We start from the raw sequence: 24,967 nt of genomic DNA on the forward strand, positions 1-24,967 counted from the left end.
AGAAGTTTCATCTTTTATTCACTCTCCATTTACGGTGTTTATAGGAAATGATGAATTAAGATAACACACTTCTATCAGCGCTCTTTTCACATCAACAAATTAATGCCACACTTTTTCATCTTTTCCGTTCCTTTTAACAATTAACAGATAAATTAGCATTTGACTGATATATCAAATTTGTTATTAACAACTTCATTCAATGGAGGATTGGTAAATAACTCAAAAGACTGTAATGATTAATAATTACTGGCATTTCACACACAAATAATGAAGTGCAATTGCTAAATTTAACACCTAAAGGAGCAATGACCCAAGTCAGTTAGTTCTGTTAGATCATCTAGTTACCCGCGCAAGTCTCTCTCGGTACCCGTAAGAATTCGCTCGTTTCGTGGCTGCCCCAGATTCAGTGTCCGCTTTCCGTTGCCAGTACGACACTGGATCTAATGGTATTCCATACGGATCCATTGAGTACGCGCTTGATAAGTCGTAGGCGCCGGGTTTGATTGGTGGGTCTCCGTGAAACATTGGCAGGGTTCTTTTCATAAAGCTCAGGCCTCGGTAAGTCTGCAAAGCTGTTAGAAGCTGGACGTACTCCTTCATTTTCTCCACCTTGTTTAGCTTTTTTGTCGGGTCAACTGGCTGCTCCAGACTGTCGCCCGCTCTATCACTGACTTGTTCCAATAACATTTGGTTCCAACTTATTGGCTGATCATAATAAAGGTCACGCTGGGGGCTGTTGGCTTCTGAAAACCGACGAGGGCCTTCACTGAGCGACGAGCCATCCCACGTCTGTTGGTCATCATCTCCTGAATGAAAATTATTTTAGTAACAACTGAAGTCACAGAAGAGGTCCACTTCTGTTCATAATACGGTAAATTTTGAGACCAAAAAGCATAAAATATAGCTGGTAGATTGCCAGAAAATAGCCGCAATAGCTTCGTAGATCTGCGGTCTCAAAAACACAGTAAAAAAGACAGACCAAAAAAAATCGTCTTTTCATTGAATGCTGATATGTTGTATTTTGATTAAAAATCTGTATAAGTTTTTGCTATTAGCTGCTCTCAAATAACCTTCATTTAGAGTGACACACACCCATTTGACCTTATCTCTTTGAATTAAAGTAAATAAAACTCAATTTCAAAGTGAGGAAGTAATTTTTGAGAGTGAGGTAAGTCAAGTGTGACCAAATATGTAATCACCCGAATGAACAAAAAACTCGCTCCAATAAGAGCGAAAAATAACGTCACGCACGTTATTCAGTTGAAATTGCAAGAAGGAATGAGCAAAAAGCAGATTTAAAGTGGTTGTGACGTCATATGGTCGTAACAAAAATCGCGACGACGAAATAAAAAACATAGCAGGACAAGTCCTGACGTACAATTCAAAGAATTTTCATTGACAAAACAGAGAAACTAGACCTAGAATGGACTAAGAGTGTATTGAGAAAATCATTTAAAAAAATCAGATAGAAAATACGAAACAAAAAACAGAAAATCGATGTCAAAATGCCGCATGTGAACAAAAAAAACCACTAGCGAGAAATGAAAATTTGGTTCAAACAAAAAAGTAGGCCTAGAATGAGCTGTGAATGGATTGGGAAAACCATTTAGAAAAAAAATTCGATCCAAAAAATCGAAAAAACAGTAAAAATCAAAGTGAAATTGCCGCATGTGAACAAAAAACCACTAGCGAGAAAGCGAATTTTGTTGAAACTCCGTTTTCTCACTCTACTTCAAAATTAGAGCAAAAAAATTTTACGCCGCAAAACCACTCGCTTTTTTGCTCCACTTCCTGTTCCGGCGTGACCATAATCACTACACCAATTTGACTTCAAAAATCGTGAAAATGTGTGAACAGATCTTAAAAAAAGCGGCCCAATACAATTCAAATTCTATGACTTGTAAAAAACCAAGAGAAGGCCAATAATAGCGTTAGCTATCGCTGTGCGGCTATTAAACAACCGACTAAGTTAGACCATCTGTTCAAGCAATTGGGCTCTAGCTAAATCATAGCTCGGCCGAGTGGTTCAACACGACGGCTCGTGCGAGACTGTGCGTAGCATAAAATGTTCCAGCATTCGTCTCAAGTTTATCAAAAGCTTCTCTTTGTTTTGAGTCCAAAAGCTATTTGGTAGCAAACTTTATGATAGCAAATGAAAAATAAACAACACTTATTTTGATATAATTTGTTAAGATGAAATAATTTGGCTCAGTCGTAATGAAGCGGAGCTTGAAGAAGCAATGAAAATTCACAAAAATTGAAAAAGACATTTTTTGTTCGTTCCTCAAGTAGTTAATTTTCTCTAAGTTGCTATGCTTTCGAATGACACTTAAAAAAAACTCAAAAAAACTCAATAAACTATGAGCCACTGTTACAAGGTATATTAATAATATGAGCAGATATTTACAAGAAAAGTGTGATTTTCTACTTTTCCCAAAAAATCACGATTGCAGGTTTTTATTTCTTATAAAGCTTGAATAAATTGGTGACTGCCTCACATTTTCTGTTGACTAAAATAGCCATTCAACTGCAATCCATTGGTGAGCTCAGAATAGCAAATCAGTTGAAGCATAAGGAACAGTCAACAAAAATAAGAAAAAAGCTTTTGTGTCAAAAAAAATATATATTTTTTGTTGTTCTGATCTCAAATACAGAATAATTGATCAACTCTGTGAATTTCCGATGAAGTATATCTTCAAACGAAATATGGCACGTTGGTTTCAAGATGAGATCAACTGCACACAGAAATTGGCAAACCAAAATTTTTTTAAAATGCCTCTGATGTTCCCCTTTCTTAAACAGTCGAATCAAACGGTTTAAAATACAGAAGCACAAAATAGCACACAAAGAGTTTTTCAGGAATCAAAGAAACCAGCGGGAAGATGCACAATGCATTTCAGTTTTTTGCCTCTGTTCTGTAGAAAAATTGTTGTCTCGTGTTTTCATACATGGAGCATCAGTTCTCATTTACACCCCTTTTGTGCAAATAAAAGCAGACCAAATGCAAGGTACTATTTGTTTGAAGAATTACACTAAGAGTTCAGCGAAAATAGTAATGACTTTCTTTTCTTTACATTTCTATAAAAGTTAAAATTTTAAAATTTATCATCATTTAAATTTTTTTTTCCCACGTGCTTATGGTTTTCTTGGCTTTGATTATATCAAAAACCTTCGAATGGAACTAAAAACTAAAAAAAAACAATATATAAAAATTACCAACTAACTGTTTGGACGAACTGTTCTGAAACGAACTGTTTGCTTATAAGTTATATGACTGGAGGGAGGAGGGGGGGGGGGGGGGGGTCCGGACCCCCTGCCAAGAATTTTACTACCGAAAAACTAATTTTCTCTTAGTGAAATCAAGTTTTTTGTTTAAGTTTCACCAGTTTGAGAGACGTTGTTTGAGCTACGTTGACTAGTGAAACTTAAACAAAACACTTGCTTTCACTAAGAGAAATCAGTTTTTCGGTGGTAGAAATCTTTACAGGGTGGATCTCCGGACCCCCTGCCTACAGTCATATAGCGGCTACCGGTCGCTGGTGTGCTGGCGTTAAGGCAACCCAGAGAAGCTGCTTATTTGCTCAACGGCAAAACTCATATTCTATAGAGTTGAAAAATTTTCCTATAAGGCCGTAAGCGTAAAAAACGAAACTGAAAAATTCAAAATTTTTTAAAACTTTTTTCTTAGGAAAAACTCAGGTCCTAAAAATGTCTGAAATGGATTTTGCGCTACAAAAGAGCATCCAAGACTCATTTTTTGTTGACCTCGTTGCTTTTCACTAATGTAGTAGGGAGGTTCAATACATTGTGCAAAACTTGAAAAAAGATAAAATTACAGGGAAAAAATTTGATCTGAAATTCTCTGAATACTGATTCCTTCACTGCAGAAAAACGCCTGATGTTCCTCGAATCGGAATCGTAAACGCCTGATGTTCCTCGAATCGCAATCATTAAGGAAATACTCAATAGTTGTTGAGATGCAACTATTATTCACTTGCCAATAAAAGTACTTCAAAACCAGCATGACAACAACTGTTGCACCGAATGATAAGAAGAAAATTCATGACATATATACTCGAATCAAAGAATAGTATAAGGAATATAGCCAAAAGATTATATATTTCTTAGCGACATGTCTTTACCAGGAAACTGATATTAATCCTAAAGTTGAGACCTTATGGAGGTCTTATCGGAAAAGACAATTCGTCCTTGGACGCTCTTTGAAGTCATATAAAGTACTTGGATTACATGCAATACCTCACAACGCCTCCGGATTCATTCATCAACATAGTGACAAAGGACCTCGTTACTCATACGTTTTACATTGTCAAAATGCAAACGCGTATGTTGGTCACCTGACTGGTTCACTTTTGTCTTTGTAAAAATATTTAAACGCAAACTTCAGGTTAATGGAATGTTGAGACCGGAGAGTGTAGCGTTAGCTTTCCGTCACAAAAAGAGTGACTTCATTATAAAAACCGTCCATTTGTTCAAACGATTATTCAGACAAAATCCTAATTCTTCCACCTTTAATTGATCGAACCTTTAATTCATTTCACTAAGTAACAATAACCCCACCAAGGCCCCACATTTGAACAATACAAAAATATAAACAAATTACAACAGAAAAATTAAGCAAAACATTGATTTCAAGTACAGCCTATTTTCTTTAAATAGAACACTCATCAAATAATGATAAAATCAAAACCCCAAAAAAACCAATTTTAAAAAAAATAACCCCAATCACTAAAAAATAAAATCGGTAAAAAGGCGTCTAAAACGGCAAAACCACAAAAACAGCCAAAGATTGCATAAAAACTATATGGTTGTGATGGCCAAAAAGGCACTTCAACCTACGGTTACTTGTCAACAGAGTTAAGAAAAACTGCCTCACCCAAAAAAGTATACTAAAAAACCGCACGTTATCAAAAAAAATTCCCTCGCTTAGATAAAAATTTTTCACACCTAATTTCCTCGCTCTCTCTCAAAAACGCGACAAGAACAGAAAATAATTCTCTCGTCTCTTCAGTTCCTTCAGCCGTTTGACCTAAACGCTTAGTTGTCAAGTGAAGCATTGACTTTTACATCCTGTTTCAAAAATTAGGACGCTCAACCAATACTCTTTGGGTCGTAAAAAGAGAGCAAACCCATACAATCAAATTTTGTGGAATGTAAAAAGACAGCACATCACTTTAATCCAAAAAAATTGGATTGCAATAAAAAACATACCCGGCAGATTGCCGGAAAATAGCCGCCGTTGATTCCAATAAGCATGATTGGGATTGATAGAATAGAAGATATTAAAGAAAAAAAAGATATTTGTACAAAAACATTTTTTTGGAATGTAAAAAGACAGCACATCACTTTAATCCAAAAACATTGGACTGCAATAAAAAACATACCCGGAAGATTGCCGGAAAATAGCCGCCGTTGATTCCAATAAGCATGATTGGGATTGAAAAATAGAATATATTGAAGAAAAAAAAGATTTTTGTACAAAAACATTTTTTAAGTACGATTTATTTTGATGGCATTCCGTAGCTGAACATACTTCTGTTTCTTAGAGAGATGCTACAGGGGCTACTATCAATACCAATAAGCATTAGAGATGGTAACTAATACTTATAGGAACGACGTTCAAATAGCGGGCATCTAAAAATGGGCTTTATGGGTTTATCCCGTTTCTATTTCTGACTTCAATTTTTTTATACTGACTCGGTTCATTTTGAATTGCTTTGCTGAGCAACTGATGTTCAAAATCACTTTTAGTAGAATGAGAGAAGAGAGAAACTAGCCTAGAGAAGTCAAAAAGATTTCACGCAAAATGTTGAAAGAGCGCCAAAATGAGGTAAAGCGAAACATTTTTTGTTTGACGAAGTAAAAAAACATAGCAGGACAAGTCCTGACGTACAAGTAAAAGAATTTTCATTGACTAAACAGAAAAACAAGACCCAGAATGGACTATGAGTGAATTGAGAAAACCATTTTAAAAAATCAGATAAAAAAATAAGAAAAATGCCGCATGTCAAAATGCCGCATGTGAACCAAAAAAACCATTAGCGAGAAATGAAAATTTAATTCAAAGAGATAACTAGGTCTAGAATGAGCTGTGAATGGATTGGGAAAACCATTTAGAAAAAAATCCGATTCAAAAAATAAAGAAAACAGTAAAATGAAAACAGAGTGAAATTGCAGAAATGACCGAAAACAGAGTAAAATTGCCGCATGTGAACAAAAACAACATTTAACGAGAAACCGAATTTTAGTTCAAACACCGTTTTCTCACTCTACTTTAAAATTAGAGCGAAAAAAATTGACGCCGAAAAACCACTCGCGTTTTCGCTCCATTTCCTGTTTCGGCGTGACCAAAATCACTACTCCAATTTGACTTCAAAAATCATGAAAATAAGTGAACAGATCTTAGAACCCATAAAAAACCAATTTAAAAAAATAACCCCAGTCACTAAAAAATAAAATCGGTAGAAAGGCGTCTAAAACGGCAAAACCACAAAAACAGCCAAAGATTGCATAAAAACTCTATATGGTTGTGATGGCCAAAAAGGCACTTCAACCTACGGTTACTTGTCAACAGAGTTAAGAAAAACTGCCTCACCCAAAAAAGTATACTAAAAAACCGCACGTTATCAAAAAAAATTCCCTCGCTTAGAGAAAAATTTTTCATACCTAATTTTCTCGCTCTCTCTCAAAAACGCGACAAGAACAGAAAATAATTCTCTCGTCTCTTCAGTTCCTTCAGCCGTTTGACCTAAACGCTTAGTTTTCACGTGAAGCATTGACTTTTACATCCTGTTTCAAAAATTAGGACGCTCAACCAATACTCTTTGGGTCGTAAAAAGAGAGCACACCCATACAATCAAATTTTGTGGAATGTAAAAAGACAGCACATCACTTTAATCCAAAAAAATTGGATTGCAATAAAAAACATACCCGGCAGATTGCCGGAAAATAGCCGCCGTTGATTCCAATAAGCATGATTGGGATTGATAGAATAGAAGATATTGAAGAAAAAAAAGATTTTTGTACAAAAACATTTTTTTTGGAATGTAAAAAGACAGCACATCACTTTAATCCAAAAACATTGAACTGCAATAAAAAACATACCCGGAAGATTGCCGGAAAATAGCCGCCGTTGATTCCAATAAGCATGATTGGGATTGAAAAATAGAGGATATTGAAGAAAAAAAAAGATTTTTGTACAAAAACATTTTTTAAGTCCGATTTATTTTGATGGCATTCCGTAGCTGAACATACTTCTGTTTCTTAGAGAGATGCTACAGGGGCTACTATCAATACCAATAAGCATTAGAGATGGTAACTAATACTTATAGGAAAGACGTTCAAATAGCGGGCATCTAAAAATGGGCTTTATGGGTTTATCCCGTTTCTATTTCTGACTTCAATTTTTTTATAGTGAATCGGTTCATTTTGAATTGCTTTGCTGAGCAACTGATGTTCAAAATCACTTTTAGTAGAATGAGAGAAGAGAGAAACTAGCCTAGAGAAGTCAAAAAGATTTCACGCAAAAAGTTGAAAGAGCGCCAAAATGAGGAAAAGCGAAACATTTTTTTGTTCGACGAAGTAAAAAAACATAGCAGGACAAGTCCTGACGTACAATTCAAAGAATTTTCATTAACTAAACAGAAAAACTAGACCCAGAATGGACTATGAGTGAATTGAGAAAACCATTTTAAAAAAATCAGATAAAAAATAAGAAAAATGCCGCATGTGAACCAAAAAAAACCATTAGCGAGAAATGAAAATTTAATTCAAAGAGAAAACTAGGTCTAGAATGAGCTGTGAATGGATTGGGAAAACCATTTAGAAAAAAATCCGATTCAAAAAATCGAGAAAACAGTAAAATGAAAACAGAGTGAAATTGCAGAAATGACAGAAAACAGAGTGAAATTGCCGAATGTGAACAAAAAAAACCTTTAACGAGAAACCGAATTTTTGTACGAGAATTTTTGAACGAGAACCCGCTATTTTTTCGCTCCATTTCCTGTTTCGGCGTGACCAAAATCACTACTCCAATTTGACTTCAAAAATCATGAAAAAAATTGAACAGATCTTAGAATCATAGCCGGAAGACTTCCGGAAGCGACTCGAAGCGTAAAAACTTAACAAAAAAACGTAATTGAAGCTGAAGCTATTACCTTTTTTTAAAGCACAAACTCATGGTGAAATTTAAACCACTGTCACCAAGAGAAACAAAATGCAGCAAAAATATATATTATTGAACACTTTTGGTAACGTTAAGTGCAAAATAATTAGGATAGACAAAACACTGATAGCCTGGAAAAATTGACAGGGTTATCAATTGCCCTCAAATAATTCACAATTCTAATCTCAAAAAGATCGCGAAAGCAAACGGGAGATAATAATAATAATAACTTAGAGACTAAGTTAAAATTTCAAAAAAATGCTTAAAGTTAAGAATCAGAAAACTACTACAGTTAGATTTGTAATCACTGCAATAAGGACAAAAACAACATAAAACTCTTTCTTGTTGTATATATGCTAGACAACATGATTTCAAACTAATTCAAAAATCAAAAAATCACAGAAAAGCAACAGAATAATATTCAAAGGCAAAAAATCGTTCAAGAACAATACCAAGGCCGGAAAAAATTACAAGAAGAAGTAAAAAATGGAAATTCTGGAAAAGACATTCTGGCAAAATTTCAGTCCTGCCTTATGTTGAATGAAATCAATTGCAAACAAAAAAAATGACAAAAATCTAAGAAAAATCCTGAATCATTCAAGTTTTTAATAAATGAAAAAATCAATAAAACCAGTATAAGGGTATGTGCCAGGAGACGGCTACAATGATACAAGCTAGAATGTGAACAATAAGGACACAATGTAAGGAACACCGTAACAAAGACTAATTATTGATTTTTGAAAGTTAAAAAACAAATAAAAAAAACAAGAAAAACGAACACATTTCATTTTTCAGCATTCGAGACGTAGAAAAGATAATGAGTCATCCGAGACAAATTTCCATCCTCCTGAACAGAACAAAAAAAAGAAAAAGCAGAAAGCAAACATACGAAATATTGAAACATTTTGCAAAAAACGGTCAAAAAATTTTTAAAGACTACACTTGTAAAAAAAAATTTTAACTGTTTTTCAAAAATTTTACGCTAAAAAATGATTGAAGTTTTTATTGAAACTAAACTAAAGTCCCTCATGTTGCACAAGAAGACTTTCTAGTAATTAAAACCAAAAAAAAGACAGAAAAACTGGAAAGAAAATTACCGGAATCGGGTTAGCAAAAGTACAATTTTATAAAAACAAAATTACGTCAAGGTAAAAAGAGGCGTTGAGTATACGAGTTTTCAACGGAAAGTTGCCATATTACCTATGGTTGTCATATTTAGTTTTGACAAAAAAAGCGGCTAAAATATCCAAAAGTGAAGAAATTAATAGGAAAAAGGCCAAAAATAAAAAAAATCAGAAATATGTGCCAATTTTGAACTTAAAACGCGTTTTCAGGCTCTGTGCAAAACACTGGTATTAATTTCCAAGGATTACATTTCAATATAGCATCGAATAAAAATCATTTCTTCAAAACAAATGTCAGAAGAATTGCTCTTGAACGACAGGCGAGGCAATTTAATTAATGCTCTTTAGTATAGATCAATTTGTCTTTATGGGTGCAAAAGACCTCGACCCCACCGGGATTCGAACCACTGAACTCCCGATCCAAGGGCACCCGCACTAACCACTGCACTACGAGCAACTTAATTTTGCTATGCTGCGACCGATTTTATATTAGCAACAAGCTTTACTCCGGAGCACTAGAAATCACTCAAAAATGATGAACGAAAGCGTCAAAAAGTCACTTGAGAAGTCAAAGAATGTTCTAGAAGAAAAGCGCGAAATTGTCGAGCGAAAAATTTGCATAAAAAGACACTAACGTTTACAATAATTGCTATGAACTGCGTTAAAGAGCAATTAAAAGCAAAAAATGGGCCACTTATACGAAAAAAACGGCTAAAAACTTATCTATTGTGCCATTCAGTCAAAAATTACTTTTCAAAGTCAAGAAGTCATTCACTAAATAAACGCAGCGCATGATCAAAAAACTTCTTTCGCTCAGAAAAATAATAGTTCACACGGCAATTTTTCTCTTTCGCTTTTAGGTCAAAACAGCATCTGAATGAACAGTATTTCCGGTAAAAAACCTTAACAAAACCAATACTCCTCTTCGAGTCGTAAAAAAAAGACAGCGCCCCAATACAATTCAAATTCTTTGAATTTTAAAAAAAATAGGAGCGCTATAATAGCCGGCTGAGAAGATGAGGGCGGCTATTAAACATAACATAAAAGATATCCTGCATGAAAATCGTTGCTCAAAAAAAGTCAAAATATAAGGTCGGAAAAAGAAAAGATTCCTACTAACAGCTTGAGAGAAAGTTTGTCCGCAAACAATACTTCGGAGAAAAACAGTCCAATCACATTCGAATTTAAAGCAACTATCGTGGAGCTGAATTACATGCATAACATCAGTTAAGGTTTTGACCCGTTAATTAACATGGGTAGTAAAACCAGATATTTTGCCGATAATAAGGAAGCAACAACAACAACCATAGGATAAAAAGTAAGCATCATCTTATTTTGACAAACTGTTATACTATTTTGCCAGCAAAACACATTTAAAACCGACATTTAAAACAGACAATTAAAACCGTCTGAAGAAATTAAACATTGAGCGGCCGGCAAAATTATAAACTCCACCGAAACTTGAAAGGCTAGCTTTTATCTCATTAACGAAAGCCTCAAAGGCAATTTTCAAATATCTTGGGTAGGAATGAATGAGGGAATAACATTCCAAATTTATCACTTAGTAACATAACTCAATACACTAAATGCAGTTAGATAACCTGGGATAAATCAATTGGTAAATTAAAAATAAAGCGAAGTCAATAAATCAATCACGTTCCCTCTAATCAATACCATTTGTTCAAAATATAAAATGCGATAGTCAAGGTACATTGAATAGCATTAAACAAACGATAAAAACGATTATTTGAGCGATAAAAAAGGTACACTACTATGCCGGAAAAAATTACAATAAGAAATAAAAAATGGAAATTCTGGAAAAGACACTCTGGCAAAATCTCAGTCCTGCCTTATGTTGAATGAAATCAATTGCAAACAAAAAAATGACAAACATCTATAAAAAATCCTGAATCATTTAAGTTTTTAATAAATGAAAAAATCAATAAAACCAATATAAGGGTATGTGCCAGGAGACGGCTACAATGATACAAGCTAGAATGTGAACAATAAGGACACAATGTAAGGAACAAAGACTAATTCTTGATTTTTGAAAGTTTTTGAAAGACTAATTCTTGATTTTTGAAAGTTAAAAAACAAATTAAAAAAACAAGAAAAACGAACAAATTTCATTTTTCAGCACTCGAGACGTAGAAAAGATAATGAGTCATCCGAGACAAAAATCCATCCCCCTGAACAGAACAAAAAAAAGCAGAAAGCAAACCTACGAAATATTGAAACATTTTGCAAAAAAATGGTCAAAAAATCTTTAAAGACTGCATTTGTAAAAAAAATTTTGTTTTTCAAAAATTTTACGCTAAAAAATGATTAAAGATTTTATTGAAACTGTATTAAAGTCCCCCATGTTGCACAAGAAGACTTTCTAGTAATTAAAACCAAAATAAAGACAGAAAAACTGGAAAATTACCGAAATTGGGTTAGCAAAAGTACAATTTTATAAAAACAAAATTACATCAAGGTAAAAAGAGGCGTTGAGTATACGAATTTTTAACGGAAAGTTGCCATATTACCTGAGTTTTGACAAAAAGGCGGCAGAAATATCCAAAAGTGAAGAAATTAATAGGAAAAAGGCCAAAAAATAAAATCAAGAAATATGTGCCAATTTTGAATTTGACCTTGTGGTATTAATTTCCAAGGATTACAATTCAATATAGCATTGAATAAAAATCATTTCAAAACAAATGTCAGAAAAATTGCTCTTCAACGACAGGCGAGGCAATTTAATTAATGCTCTTTAGTATAGATCAATTTGTCTTTATGGGTGCAAAAGACCTCGACCCCACCGTGATTCGAACCACTGAACTCCCGATCCAAGGGCACCCGCACTAACCACTGCACTACGAGCAACTTAATTTTGCTATGCTGCGACCGATTTTATATTAGCAACAAGCTTTACTCTGGAGCACTAGAAATCACTCAAAAATGATGAACGAAAGCGTCAAAAAGTCACTTGAGAAGTCAAAGAATGTTCTAGAAGAAAAACGCGAAATTGTCGAGCAAAAAATTTGCATAAAAAGACACTCACGTTTACAATAATTGCTATGAACTGCGTTAAAGAGCAATTACAAGCAAAAAAATGGGCCACTTAAATGAAAAAACGGCTAAAAACTTATCTATATGTGCATTCACTCAAAAACTACTTTTCAAAGTCAAAAAGTCATCCACTAAATAAACGCAGCGCATGATCAAAAAACTTCTCTCTCTCAGAAAAAAAATAGTTTACACGGCAATTTTTCTCTTTCGCTTTTAGGTCACAACAGCGACTGAACGAATAGTACTTCCGGTAAAAAAACCTTAAGAAAACCAATACTCCTCTTCGAGTCGTAAAAAAAGACAGCACCCCAATACAAATCAAATTCTTTGAATTTTAAAAAAATAGGAGCGCTATAATAGCCGGCTGAGAAGATGAGGGCGGCTATTAAACATAACATGAAAGATATCCTGCATGAAAATCGTTGCTCAGAAAAAGTCACAATATAAGGTCGGAAAAAGATTCCTACACACAGCTTGGGAGAAAGTTTGTCCGCAAACAATACTTCGGAGAAAAACAGTCCAATCACATTCGAATTTAAAGCAACTATCGTGGAGCTGAATTACATGCATAACATTAGATAAGGTTTTGACCCGTCATTTAACATCGGTAGTAAAACCAGATATTTTTAACCAGCTCTTTAACTGCGTTAAAGAGCAATTACAAGCAAAAAAATGGGCCACTTATACGAAAAAACGGTTAAAAACTTATCTATATGTGCCATTCAGTCAAAAACTACTTTTCAAAGTCAAAAAGTCATTCACTAAATAAACGCAGCGAATGATCAAAAAACTTCTCTCGCTCAGAAAGAAAATAGTTCACACGGCAATTTTTCTCTTTCGCTTTTAGGTCAAAACAGCGTCCGAACGAATAGTACTTCCGGTAAAAAAAAACCTTAAGAAAACCAATACACCTCTTCGAGTCGTAGAAAAAGACAGCGCCCCATTACAATTCAAATTCTTTGAATTTTAAAAAAATAGGAGCGCTATAATAGCCGGCTGAGAAGATGAGGGCGGCTATTAAACATTACATAAAAGATATCCTGCATGAAAATCGTTGCTCAGAAAGTCACAATATAAGGTCGGAAAAAGAAGATTCCTACTAACAGCTTGAGATAAAGTTTGTCCGCAAACAATACTTCGGAGAAAAACAGTCCAATCACATTCGAACTTAAAGCAACTATCGTGGAGCTGAATTACATGCATAACATCAGTTAAGGTTTTGACCCGTTAATTAACATCGGTAGTAAAACCAGATATTTTGCCGATAATAAGGAAGCAACAACAACAACCATAGGATAAAAAGTAAGCATCATCTTATTTTGACAAACTGTTATACTATTTTGCCAGCAAAACACATTTAAAACCGACATTTAAAACAGACAATTAAAACCGTCTGAAGAAATTAAACATTGAGCGGCCGGCAAAATTATAAACTCCACCGAAACTTGAAAGGCTATCTTTTATCTCATTAACGAAAGCCTCAAAGGCAATTTTCAAATATCTTGGGTAGGAATGAATGAGGGAATAACATTCCAAATTTATCACTTAGTAACATAACTCAATACACTAAATGCAGTTAGATAACCTGGGATAAATCAATTGGTAAATTAAAAATAAAGCGAAGTCAATAAATCAATCACGTTCCCTCTAATCAATACCATTTGTTCAAAATATAAAATGCGATAGTCAAGGTACATTGAATAGCATTAAACAAACGATAAAAACGATTATTTGAGCGATAAAAAAGGTACACTACTAGCTGTCACGATGTGATATATAATTAAATTGAGCTGAAAAGAGCAAACAAAATATGCTACTTTTCTTCCTAAACGAGTTGAAAATCTCAAGAAGAGCTAACTTGCCGCAAACATTCCGTTTGATTCCATCCATTTCAGTTAAAATGATAAATATATTTGTGTGTAGATAATACCATTTAAATCTCATTTGTGTGTAGATAATACCATTTAAATGCAATTTTTATATGTACAGGCATAGAAAAACTTTCCCGCATTTAGAAAAATGTTGGAGATTTCCTCAGAAAAATTTTCACATTTAAGGGCGTCCCAGGCCGAAAAAAAGTGGTATATCATCTCAACAATACTTAAGCGCCTAGAAAAAATTTGATTTGAATTAATTTGAACAAAATTTGTGAACTAATTCCGATTTTTCAACAATTTTTGTGCCAACTATGATTGATATGAAAACAAAATGTACCATTTTTAACATAATTAAGGCGAATCTGACTAATACCTTCGAACTAAGATGTGTTACTGTTTTAAAGCTTTCTGCACTTGCTATTCATATCTAGCTAAAATATAAGATTTCTTTTTTCACGAAAATGAGACAACTTTTGGGTCGATGTTGGCCAAACTTTCATTTTGGTCATATTGCAGAATTTTTATATCAACATAATGTATTTTCGACCTCTTAATCAAGATTGAATAAATTGAATTGTATAAATAGATTGGCTAATATGGTTGTTTTCTATTGTTAAATGGCCAACAAATAAATATTAGCTCAGTTATTTAAAAATCCAAAAAAAAACTTTCAGTTTAATGTGACATATTATCTAGATATTTATCAGCCAAATTTCCCAGTGAGTTTTTGATCAATTCAAGATTTTCGAGCGATTATGTTTTCTTACCGAAAAGGAACAACGGTAAAAAAAACTGGCTGTGTATTTGACGTTTTGTGAGACATTTCTGTTAGATTGTTCAACATACTTATTAAGGAACAGGTACATATATGAGGTGACCTATTGATTGATTGCTCAGCCCTATTAGTGATCAGACAAATGAGAGCTGAGATCAATAAAACTTTTGGAAAAGGACAGCTGTTTCACCTTTCATTTATTTTTCATACAAAAAGAAGATAAGCAACTTTTTCTTTTTCAATTCTCTGGTCGGAACTTACTCAGCAGGAATTAAATTTATAAAGTTTAAAGGGGTAAGTAGCTCACAGTAGCTAATGATGGATTCAAACGAGAAAGTAAGCTGGTAAATGAGTTCGGAACGAGACCTGTACCAGATGCAGGTGAACTGAAACTCCACCCTCACTCACTTCACAACTGAAAAGATGTGGATCACTCACTGACGACTCTAGTCCGAGACTTCACTAGACATGGACCTTAGACAACGACACAAGTCAACGACTCCAACACTCTACGAGGATTACATAATCAACGTATTTCAGCTACATTCTACAGATTCGGACGAAAAACTCAAGCCCGGATGGATGTAGCAGATGGAATATTGAATGTACGCCTCCAACTAATCAGAGACAGAGAAGACTCTATTCTCTTGTATATAGCGCTTGTACTGCTGACTTCAGTCACTATTGTGGTTATAGTTGAGCACGCTGTATGTATACTCAAATTCTTGACTCCGGTGCTAACCACCATATTATACGCCGTTAACATTGAAGTATTCCCTTAATGTTTTACTGAGTCGGTTATTCTGAGAGAAACAGGTAAGTCCACTTCGCGCGCAGAAATAAGTAGCCTTATCTCTTCATACCTTAAGGCTGTAAAAGGAGCCCTCTTAGGGTCAGCCTTAGGTAGATTTTGAAATTTTCCCTTAGCCATGGCAACAAACGTTACAATTCAGCTGATTATACTAATTGAAACAATACTGAGCCCTCCCCCGTAAAGCTTTTTCACATAAGTCTATATTAAATGCTGTTCAGAATTATGTTGGATTGTGCTCAAACTTGCTGTGATTTCGGACACACTTGAGTTCGTTTTGCTAAGTTTGATAAAGATCTGCAAGACAAAATATGCTATGCTTCGCCAAAGGAGCTATTTGATAAATTTCAGGGCTGGAAGATATCCTGTTTTAACAATCAGAAAAAAAGAAAGAAGTCAGTTGGATAGGTTTTGTTCTTTTACGAAAACTTAACAGCTCCGTTATAACTTAATTGAAAACAGTGATGAATTTAACTGATGAAGCAAACCTTAAAAACAATTGTTTTCTGAAAAAAAAAATCGATAGAACTACATAGATTTCCACATTATCTATTTAAAAATGTGTTCAATGTGTCTCGACCTAAGCTAAAATTGAAGAAAAGCAAATTTCATTTACTTTTTGTTTTGCATTGCACAGAAATAGATTAGAGTTCTATCTGAAATAGGTCAATGAAAAACATTATGTGCTCTTGAGACAATCTGTCAACTTTTGATTGACTGTTGAATTAATTGTGTTCCACAACCACGAAAACGTTCTTAGTTGATTGATCAGAAAATTTGATTTGAAGACCTAGGTCACATTTATCAATTTTACAACAAGTAACAAGTTTATTCGATATTTTTGTCATATTGCATCTAGTAATTTCTTTTGTCAAATTTTTTATTGAACTTCTTGTAAGCATTAAAGAAAATTACAGCAACCTAAATTGTCAACAATTTTCTGGCACATTTGTTTGCTAAGTTATTTGACTAAAAGTAACTGATTTGCCTAACATCTTTTTTATGAAATTCGAGCGCATAAAAAGAAATATTCAGAAAAAAAGTCAGTTGGAAACTTAAATCATTTAAGTACACCGAATTTCCAGTCAGCTAAAGAATTTAATCGCCATATGGTTACGCATAAAAATAAATATCATTTCAATGCATACATTATCTTGAAAACAGACATTGTTTCACAACAACAATTTTCAGATAAACAACACAAAGAGTACTTTAAAAAAAAATCCTTCAAAAAGTATTCATTTTGAAGCTTTCATTAACTACAGATAAGTTGCTTGTTTGCTTTCCAGATAAATTAATTTTGATAAATGAAAATTTATTTTAAAGCCGACTACACACGAGTAAAATGGAAGTCAGTTTTATCTTATATACTTGAATTTAGTTCTTGCAATATAGCGAGTTTCTTTGCTCCCTATACTAAAACGCATCTAAATTTCGAAAATAAAATGGAAGACTACCCATGTTTTTGTGGTTAAATCATCTTATTGTCCCAAAAGCTCCCAGTATTCTGCAACTAAGAACTGCATTTCAACCCAATAATTCCTAGAAAGTTGACTTTGGGATCACCTCCAAAAAATGAAAAATTAAGTTTTTCAGACGGTTAGTTATCGGCCTCTTTTAAGACAATTACGCGTAACCAAACGGAAAACAACTTGATACATGTAAATATTTGATGAAATCTTAGTTTTTAGAGAAAACACAAATTATAAAAGCCAGTTTTTTTAGTTAATAAACCATTTCAAGCCATTCAACAACAGCGAACCAGTCGCTTGGATTGTATTCCAGCAAATTTCACTTCAAACCAATATTTTTGCAGGCACAATTTTTCAAGAAAATTAGAAGTGTAAATCCATATTTTTCTCTGAAAAAGCACTTGCGCAGGTGCTAAAAGAGGAACCCAGAAAACATCTTTATTTAGTAGAACTTGACTTTATAGGGGGAAACTAACGTAAAACGAATTCTTCAATTTTTTCAACAGTAGTTTAAGGATAACAATTGAAAGCAAAGCGTCCGAAAAACGATTAGCTTTTCTTTAAATTACTGCTTTTTGTCTGAAAGATGCTGGCCATTTTTCAGTTCCGGAACTGTGGTTGTGAATTATGCACTTATTTTTCCCATGATAAATTGTGTTCGAGTGAATTTCAATCAAGTCATTCCTCAGCTCGCAAAAATACAAAAACCAGACAAACTTAAACATTGTCAAGATCAATTAAACCACTGATTTCATAGATAGTATCTCTGAGGAGTTGTAAGTGAATAGATCGAAAAACAAGTCATACAATTATTATATTCAACTTAAAACAAAAAGCTTGTATAATTTAAGTTAATATATTTGATCCATGGACGGTCTTTTTAGAATGTTTTTCTAAATGTTCATCAGTAATCAAATATTTATATACCTTTTTCTGTTTTAGATGAAGACTTTCAACTGCGACGAGTGCTCAAAAAAGTACAACAGGAAAGAAAAGTTATTGCAACGCATGATAAAGGAGCACAACACAAGATATGAAAAAACAGCAAGCTATGAATGCGGACAATGTAATAAGAAGTTCACTCAAAGCAGGCACGTAATTCAGCATTTTAAAACGGTTCATGTGTGCAAGACGTACGCGCACCAGACCGTAAGTAAAAGCATTGTACTCAAATTCATGGCGCCACTTCATCGTGTGATAAGCACGAGAAAAATAATCATGGTACTCACACAGAGGTTCCAGTGAACAATAAAAGCAAGATTGAGCAAGAGAAGCCTAAACATGCGATCGGAAACTTTTTCAATCGTTCAGGATACACGCGGAAAATCAAACTGCTGTTTTTAGGTTTGTTACGGAGCATTTGGAAGACCTTAAATTGTTTGTGATAAACAAAATATCAGAGCTTGGACTTTTGAAGATACAATTATCGGTTTCTGCGCATATGTTCAAGCCAACAGATAACACATTAGTCATTGTCATGTAAACACAAAGTCAAAAACTTCAACAACAGAACTATCAGATGAAGTTTTTGATTTTATTGACCAAATCAACAGTTCAATCCATATTCTTTCAACCGTCGGAAGTGGATTTGTTGTTCAGAAAATTGATCATCTTAACAAGTTCAAGACCCTCAGAGAAAACAGTTACATTGCTACATCATCCGCTTTAGTTGGAAACCATTTTCTTTTGAATATTCTAAATACTGACAACAAATGTTTTGCATACTCAGTACTTACCGCTTTGTATCCTGTAAAAGAGAACAGAGAAAGGCCGAGCAAATACAAGTAAAATTTGCAAAAACTTAAATTGGATAATATTGAGTTTCCCATGTCTTTGACGGATGTTCCAAAATTAGAAAAGCAAAACAGTATTGGTATTAACGTTTTTGATTTTTGACAAATACAAAATCTTGCCGCTTTATCTGTCCCAAGTGAATGCACAAAAATTGTTCCTTTGCTTCTGCTTACTGATGCAGCACTAAGTCATTACTGCTTGACAACGAACTTTCACGCTTTCATGGCCCGCCAATTCAGTTGTAAAGAACACCAGGAAACAAATTTTGCGAACTTTGCCTTCATGGCTTTCAAAACACCATATCACTGGAAAATATTTGAAGTTGTGTGGAGAGCACAAAGCTGTTCATAATACTATGCCAAATGAAAACTCAACTACTGAATAAAAAAATGGGCACAAAACTTTTTCAGTTCCTTCAGTTATTTACGCCGACAATGAGGCTGTCAGCCTAAAGCATGACACTTGTCGCAAAAATCCTGACATTATCTATACATTGAGAAAAAACTCAAAAACCTTGCGCAATAGGTTTTTGTGCTGTGGATAAAGCTGGTGGAAGTGATTATTATAGCTTTGGAGGTGAGAAATGCATCCGAGAGTTCTTTCGGTGGCTCAGAGAGAACGCCAAATCGATTTCTGAGAGAAAACATAAGCGTTGACGTCTCATTATAAGCCTTGAAGAGCGCATTCAAATGAATGATCAGAGTACGAGATGCGTGAATTGTCAGAAATGAACGAAATGTTATCCATCAAAAGTTATCCAAAAGTTGCATTCGTACCCAGTGCTTTACACAATTATTTTCCACAACCTGATTAAATATGACGCACATCATCTACTAAATTACATTGAAATCCGTGCGGAAGAAAATTTGACAGTATTTCCTTGCAACAGTGAGCCATACATCTCATTCTCGTTTTTTGTTCCTGTCGGTAGAACAAAAGATGACAGGCTGCTGTACAAAGAATTTCGTTTCCTGGACCGCTTTCGTTTTTTATCTGGGAGTCTTGAAACACTGGCTACAACACTAGAAACGAAGAACTACATGCAAATGTTCTCCAGAATGAAAAGGTTTTCCCGTACTCGTTTTTCGATAGCTTTGAGAAAGTCACTGAAAAGACTTTTTCTGGATGTGGTCAACTTAGACGGTGGAACAATGATGAAAAAACTGCCCACCTGAGGATTTCAATGGTCAGACATCAAATTGGACAACATCATGGAAACACCTGACGAAACCTGGATACTTTGCGATGGTGGATCAGAGTTATCCTAGCAACTTACACGACAGCCACAATGATTTTCCACTGGCTACTGAAAAGTTAAAACTCGATGATGAGATGCTTTCTCAGTATCAATTAGAATTGGGAAACAAGACCAGTCAAATGCCAAAGCTTCCCTAAACTCTTCAGTCAAAGCAAATACATTTTTGTCATTATTCGGTTCTAAAATTTTATTGGCAACAGGGACTCCAGTTAACAAAACTACACAAACCAGAGTGAATTAATGAAATGCTAAATTTAAAAAAGAGAATACAAAGTTGCGACTTCTTCAAATTGTTAAATAATTCATGCTTCGGAAAGACAATGAAAAACTTGCGATGTCGATACAGGATGGTGTTTGTGGAGAGCGAGGAGGAAGCAAAATTCTACTGCAACAAATACAACTTTGAGAAGTTCACCATTTTTCGAGAGAACCTAGTTGGTAAGGTAAGTCTATTACATAAGGTAAGTTAAGGTAAGTCTATTACATATTCAGGCGACAATCCTCACAGACAGGGAATACTTGCCATGAAATTTTCATCCGCGCGCATGGTCGAACATGTTTGGGGAAAATCAGCCAAAAAGTGAGCTCAGGTATACTGGTTTCTTACTTCTACTATAATTAGGCGATACTTGGGCATTTGTAGGAGCAGATGCTGTTTTAACATGCGTTTAAACTGCGAGCGTGATTTGATAATTCGGACTTCACGCGAAGTTTATTCCATTTTTGGATACTTCTTTTTTTAATGATCGACTGCTTGAGCTTAGGAGAATTAGCTGTTCAGTTGTTTTTTTTACTAAGACATTACCACTTAGAAAAAACTCTCAGTGCCGTCTGATTTCAGTAATGAAATATCAATCCTAAGTTTTGAAACGTTCATCTGACTTATTCTAAGTTCTGCAGGCAAAATGTCAGATTTTTCCAAGAGATCTCTGAAACCTTATTTCCCTAGTTGATTTGTCGATTAATTCGCTGCATTGCAGAGAACTTCAAGCAGACAAAATAGAGCACTAAAAGTTAAATGTGGAAGTACTAGGGAATAGCATCAATCGTGCTTTCAGAGTTAACTGCTAACGTATAAGGTATATGGATCTAATCGCTGTGGCCATTATTGATAGGACTTTGTTGAGTTGTACATGAAAGTTTTATTTAGAATCAATCATTATACCCAAGTATCTGCGTTTCCTCTGTCACTAACTGAGAGGTGACGATAACCGATTGTGTGGTTATGTGAGCGGAAAGACTTGTATAAACCAATTAGATTTATGTTACAAAACTCTGCAAAATACGATAGATACCAATTGATGAAGAACGGGAAATGTCCAAAGGAGTAATATGCTGCTCAAGGACTTTGACTGACTGTGTACTTGATTACCCAAGATTCAATTGTCCAACTAAGATATTTACAATTCACCGTTGAAAAATAAAAAAAAATCCTGTCCCCGAAAAACTATTGGATCAAAATTTTCATTTTCTTTCGAGACGCAAAGAAGTTTGAGACGTAAAGTTTTCTTTCATTACAGCAACTATAGGAGACAAAGTCAACCAGTCTTCAGTTCTTATTGACTGATGTTCCTCAAAGCTTCTTTCGTCTGGACAAACTTTTGTTAAAGTCGGAGTACTATTTATTCATAATTTTGTCAACCTGATCATTATCAAAAATTATCCTTGGTTGTAATTTGGATCCCTTCCCTTGAGCACTCGTTACCTTAGCATCTCAGAATCTTCGGTTTAGTTTTACGATCGGTTAGCTGAGCAGCAGTGGATGTTAAGGCTCATAAGGTTTTGATGCATAGGATCTTTTCAACAATTGCCCCCCCTTTTGCAAAAGGGGGAGCTATTCTTGAATAGAATTTAAGCGCGCTATTTATTAACCAATCAGAGACGACTAATAACTTTCCACGCATGCACATACTATTAAATTGAATAGAATAAAATACACCGTGGTATAGCAATTAGCCGAACCGGAATACAAAGCCAAAAGAATTTCCGACTGGCGGGTCGGTGGGCGCGCTTCGCCGCGATAACCGACCCGCGATTTCCGGATTACATCCCACAGCGCATGAGAGGCATGGCCATGAACAGCGGTCCGCAATCGCGCTTAAACTAATATTCGGCTCTCTAAAGTGTAGGCCAAGTAATATCGTGGTAAAGTATAGCACAAAAGGGGAGGCAATTCTCTACTAGGTACCAAAGGGGGGGGCAATTGTTGAAAAGATCCGATGCATATATCAAGTTCAATGACCCCTATCTGACAACTAACCATGCACAGATAGAAAGAATAACTAAAGAGCGGGAAACGCACCATATGCAAGTTGATTATTGACGATGAGTGCGCGATTGAACTGGAAACTTCTGGTCTCAATTGGGTCCAAAGTATTTTCGTAGTAAGGATAAACAGGACTGGCTGATGCCTGGTTCAGGCAACAATTGTCAAGTGAAAATAGGAATAAAACGCAAATAAGAAGAAAGCATTTTTTAGGCGCAATAAATGCTGGTGCAGTAGAATGTGTTTTGTCAATGGCTATTTTTTTTTTCAATCTGTCGTAACTTTCGCCTTGAAGAGTGGTGAGCAAAGATTGAGGAGACACCGCATTATTTGAGTTGTTTTTGGTGCAGATTACTCGAGGAGGAGGCATTACTTTGAGTGGGAATCAATTCAAATAATTTCTCAACTCTCTGATATGGCTAAGTTGAGGAGGTATTTGAAGAATCAGATGGAGCTAATTTAAAATCGGATATGTTTGTGGCAATATAAATGTTGACAAAAGAAGGCGCAGGTCTCACAGCGCTGTTCTGTTATTCCTATTACCTTTTCATTATAAACAACAATCGCAAATTGCTAAGTTGGAAAAATGGGAAATTATGAAATACCAACTCTTTTCAGCCAATCATGGCACGTGTTGGGATTAAAGTTGTGCGGTACAAAACGTAGGAGGAAAGGTGCAAATGCGTCAATATTAACCGCCAACTCAGATATCAGCTATCGAAAAACAAACAATCGGGGAGTTTCACACCTCACCTAACACAGCATTAGGGCTATATGAAATTCACACAAATTCCATTGGCTCGAAACAGAACAAACAATCGAAAGCGAGGAAAAAATAGCACACAGCCGCTACAAACTCCATTCAGCCTAACTACCATTTTTCTAAGCTTAAGATTTGTCGAACTTTGCTTCCTGTCATACTGTAGAGAAACAGTTTGAACACAAACTTGGCCAAATTAAGGCTGATACTGTCAGTGAAAAGGAACCGAGAAAATGAAGGGAACAAAGCTACTGGCGTCTTCAGTTAAGTCTAATTACGAAGTTTAAAAAAGAAACAAGAGGGAGGGTAAAAAGGCAATTTGAAAGGTTGATGAATGGCAGTAGCATGTAATAAAAGTGTGCGATGTGAGTTAAAAACAAACGCGCTAACAGTCAAAATGATCTCAAAATTTGTCATTACGGAAAATCTGCAGACTGAAATTCACACTGTTTATATTCTTAAAAGGCACATAAAAACAACTAAAATCAGTCACCTAGAAAACAATCCACTCGAGCAGAACCAACTACCAAATTAGGGAATACTGACAACGTTTTAGTACAAATCTAATGACTCAAAATTGAGCATTAGTTCATTTCAAACGACCGAAAATCAAACGTGAAAAACAATGACCATTAGGGTCAATACTGTTCAAAAAATATCTGTCAGTGCAGCAAATTGTCATTCAGTAATGAAACTTATCATTGAGGTTTAAGCCAGGATTGCTTAAATAAGAAATCATGAATCTTAAATTCTTACATTTTCAACGAAAGCCTCGAGAAAAAGTTTACGATTTTTTGTTAAAACAGTTTGACAGACCTAGTAGTGTACCCATAGAACTCAGACAAACGCACATTGCATGGAGGTTTTCACAAGCTAATGACAGATGAACAGCTTTCGGGCTTTACAAACCCCCTTTCTGCCATTTCATGCGCAAGTAATGTGTATATGGGTGACCCCTGAACAATGCGAAATGCGACTACCATTTTCATTTCACGCATTTTAGGCCATATTAAAAGCACACATTTCATCATATTTTATGAAATTTTATCATATTTTAAATCATGGAAATATTGGATAAATGTCTAGTTTGTGATAAAAGATTTATTACCATTTCTTAATTTTATAATCACACATTTGATGAAGGTCATGATGAAAAAATAATATGATTTTACTCTATTATTATGAATATTATAAAGAACCTAAAATAGTAGTAAATCATATAAATCACTTAAAAACATTAGAAATAAAAATATGAAATATATAAGAAAAAATCAAACATTGCAAAAGAAATAATGTGTCAGATGATTTTATATCTACATACAAATATATATATATATATATATATATATATATGTGTGTGTGTGTGTGTGTGAGTGTATATATATATATATATATATATATATATATATATATATATATAAATGATAATTACAATACATACACATATTATACATATACATATATATATATATATATATATATATATATATATATATATATAATAATTGTAACTGACCCCTTTGAAGAACAAACACAACTTTTTATAAAATAACTACACTTTATTAAAACTAAATTCACCATTGTAATCCCTTCTACC

At 34.5% G+C, this 24,967-nt stretch overlaps 1 protein-coding gene across 1 annotated transcript; it reads right to left on the reverse strand.

Moving 5' to 3' along the window:
* On the reverse strand, positions 1-23,912 carry LOC142349739 (uncharacterized). The gene is made up of 2 exons (XM_075401486.1): positions 22,647-23,912; positions 1-806 (listed from the first exon to the last, which is right to left on the reverse strand). The coding sequence occupies exons 1-2, from the start codon at positions 22,978-22,980 to the stop codon at positions 334-336; spliced, it is 807 nt and encodes a 268-aa protein (XP_075257601.1). The 5' UTR covers positions 22,981-23,912; the 3' UTR covers positions 1-333.
* Positions 23,913-24,967: the final 1,055 nt, after the last annotated feature.

The sequence above is a fragment of the Convolutriloba macropyga genome, chromosome 1 (genome assembly GCF_964194025.1).
Source record: "Convolutriloba macropyga chromosome 1, txConMacr16.3, whole genome shotgun sequence".
Taxonomy (NCBI): Eukaryota; Metazoa; Xenacoelomorpha; order Acoela; family Convolutidae; genus Convolutriloba; species Convolutriloba macropyga.

Coding starts and splice junctions, on each gene's coding strand:
- LOC142349739 (XM_075401486.1), bottom strand. CDS start 22,980: ATGCCTCCTCCTCGAGTAATCTGCACCAAAAACAACTCAAATAATGCG. Junction 807..22,646: donor CAATAATCAACTTGCATATG/GTGCGTTTCCCG, acceptor ATTTTCATTCAG/GAGATGATGACCAACAGACG.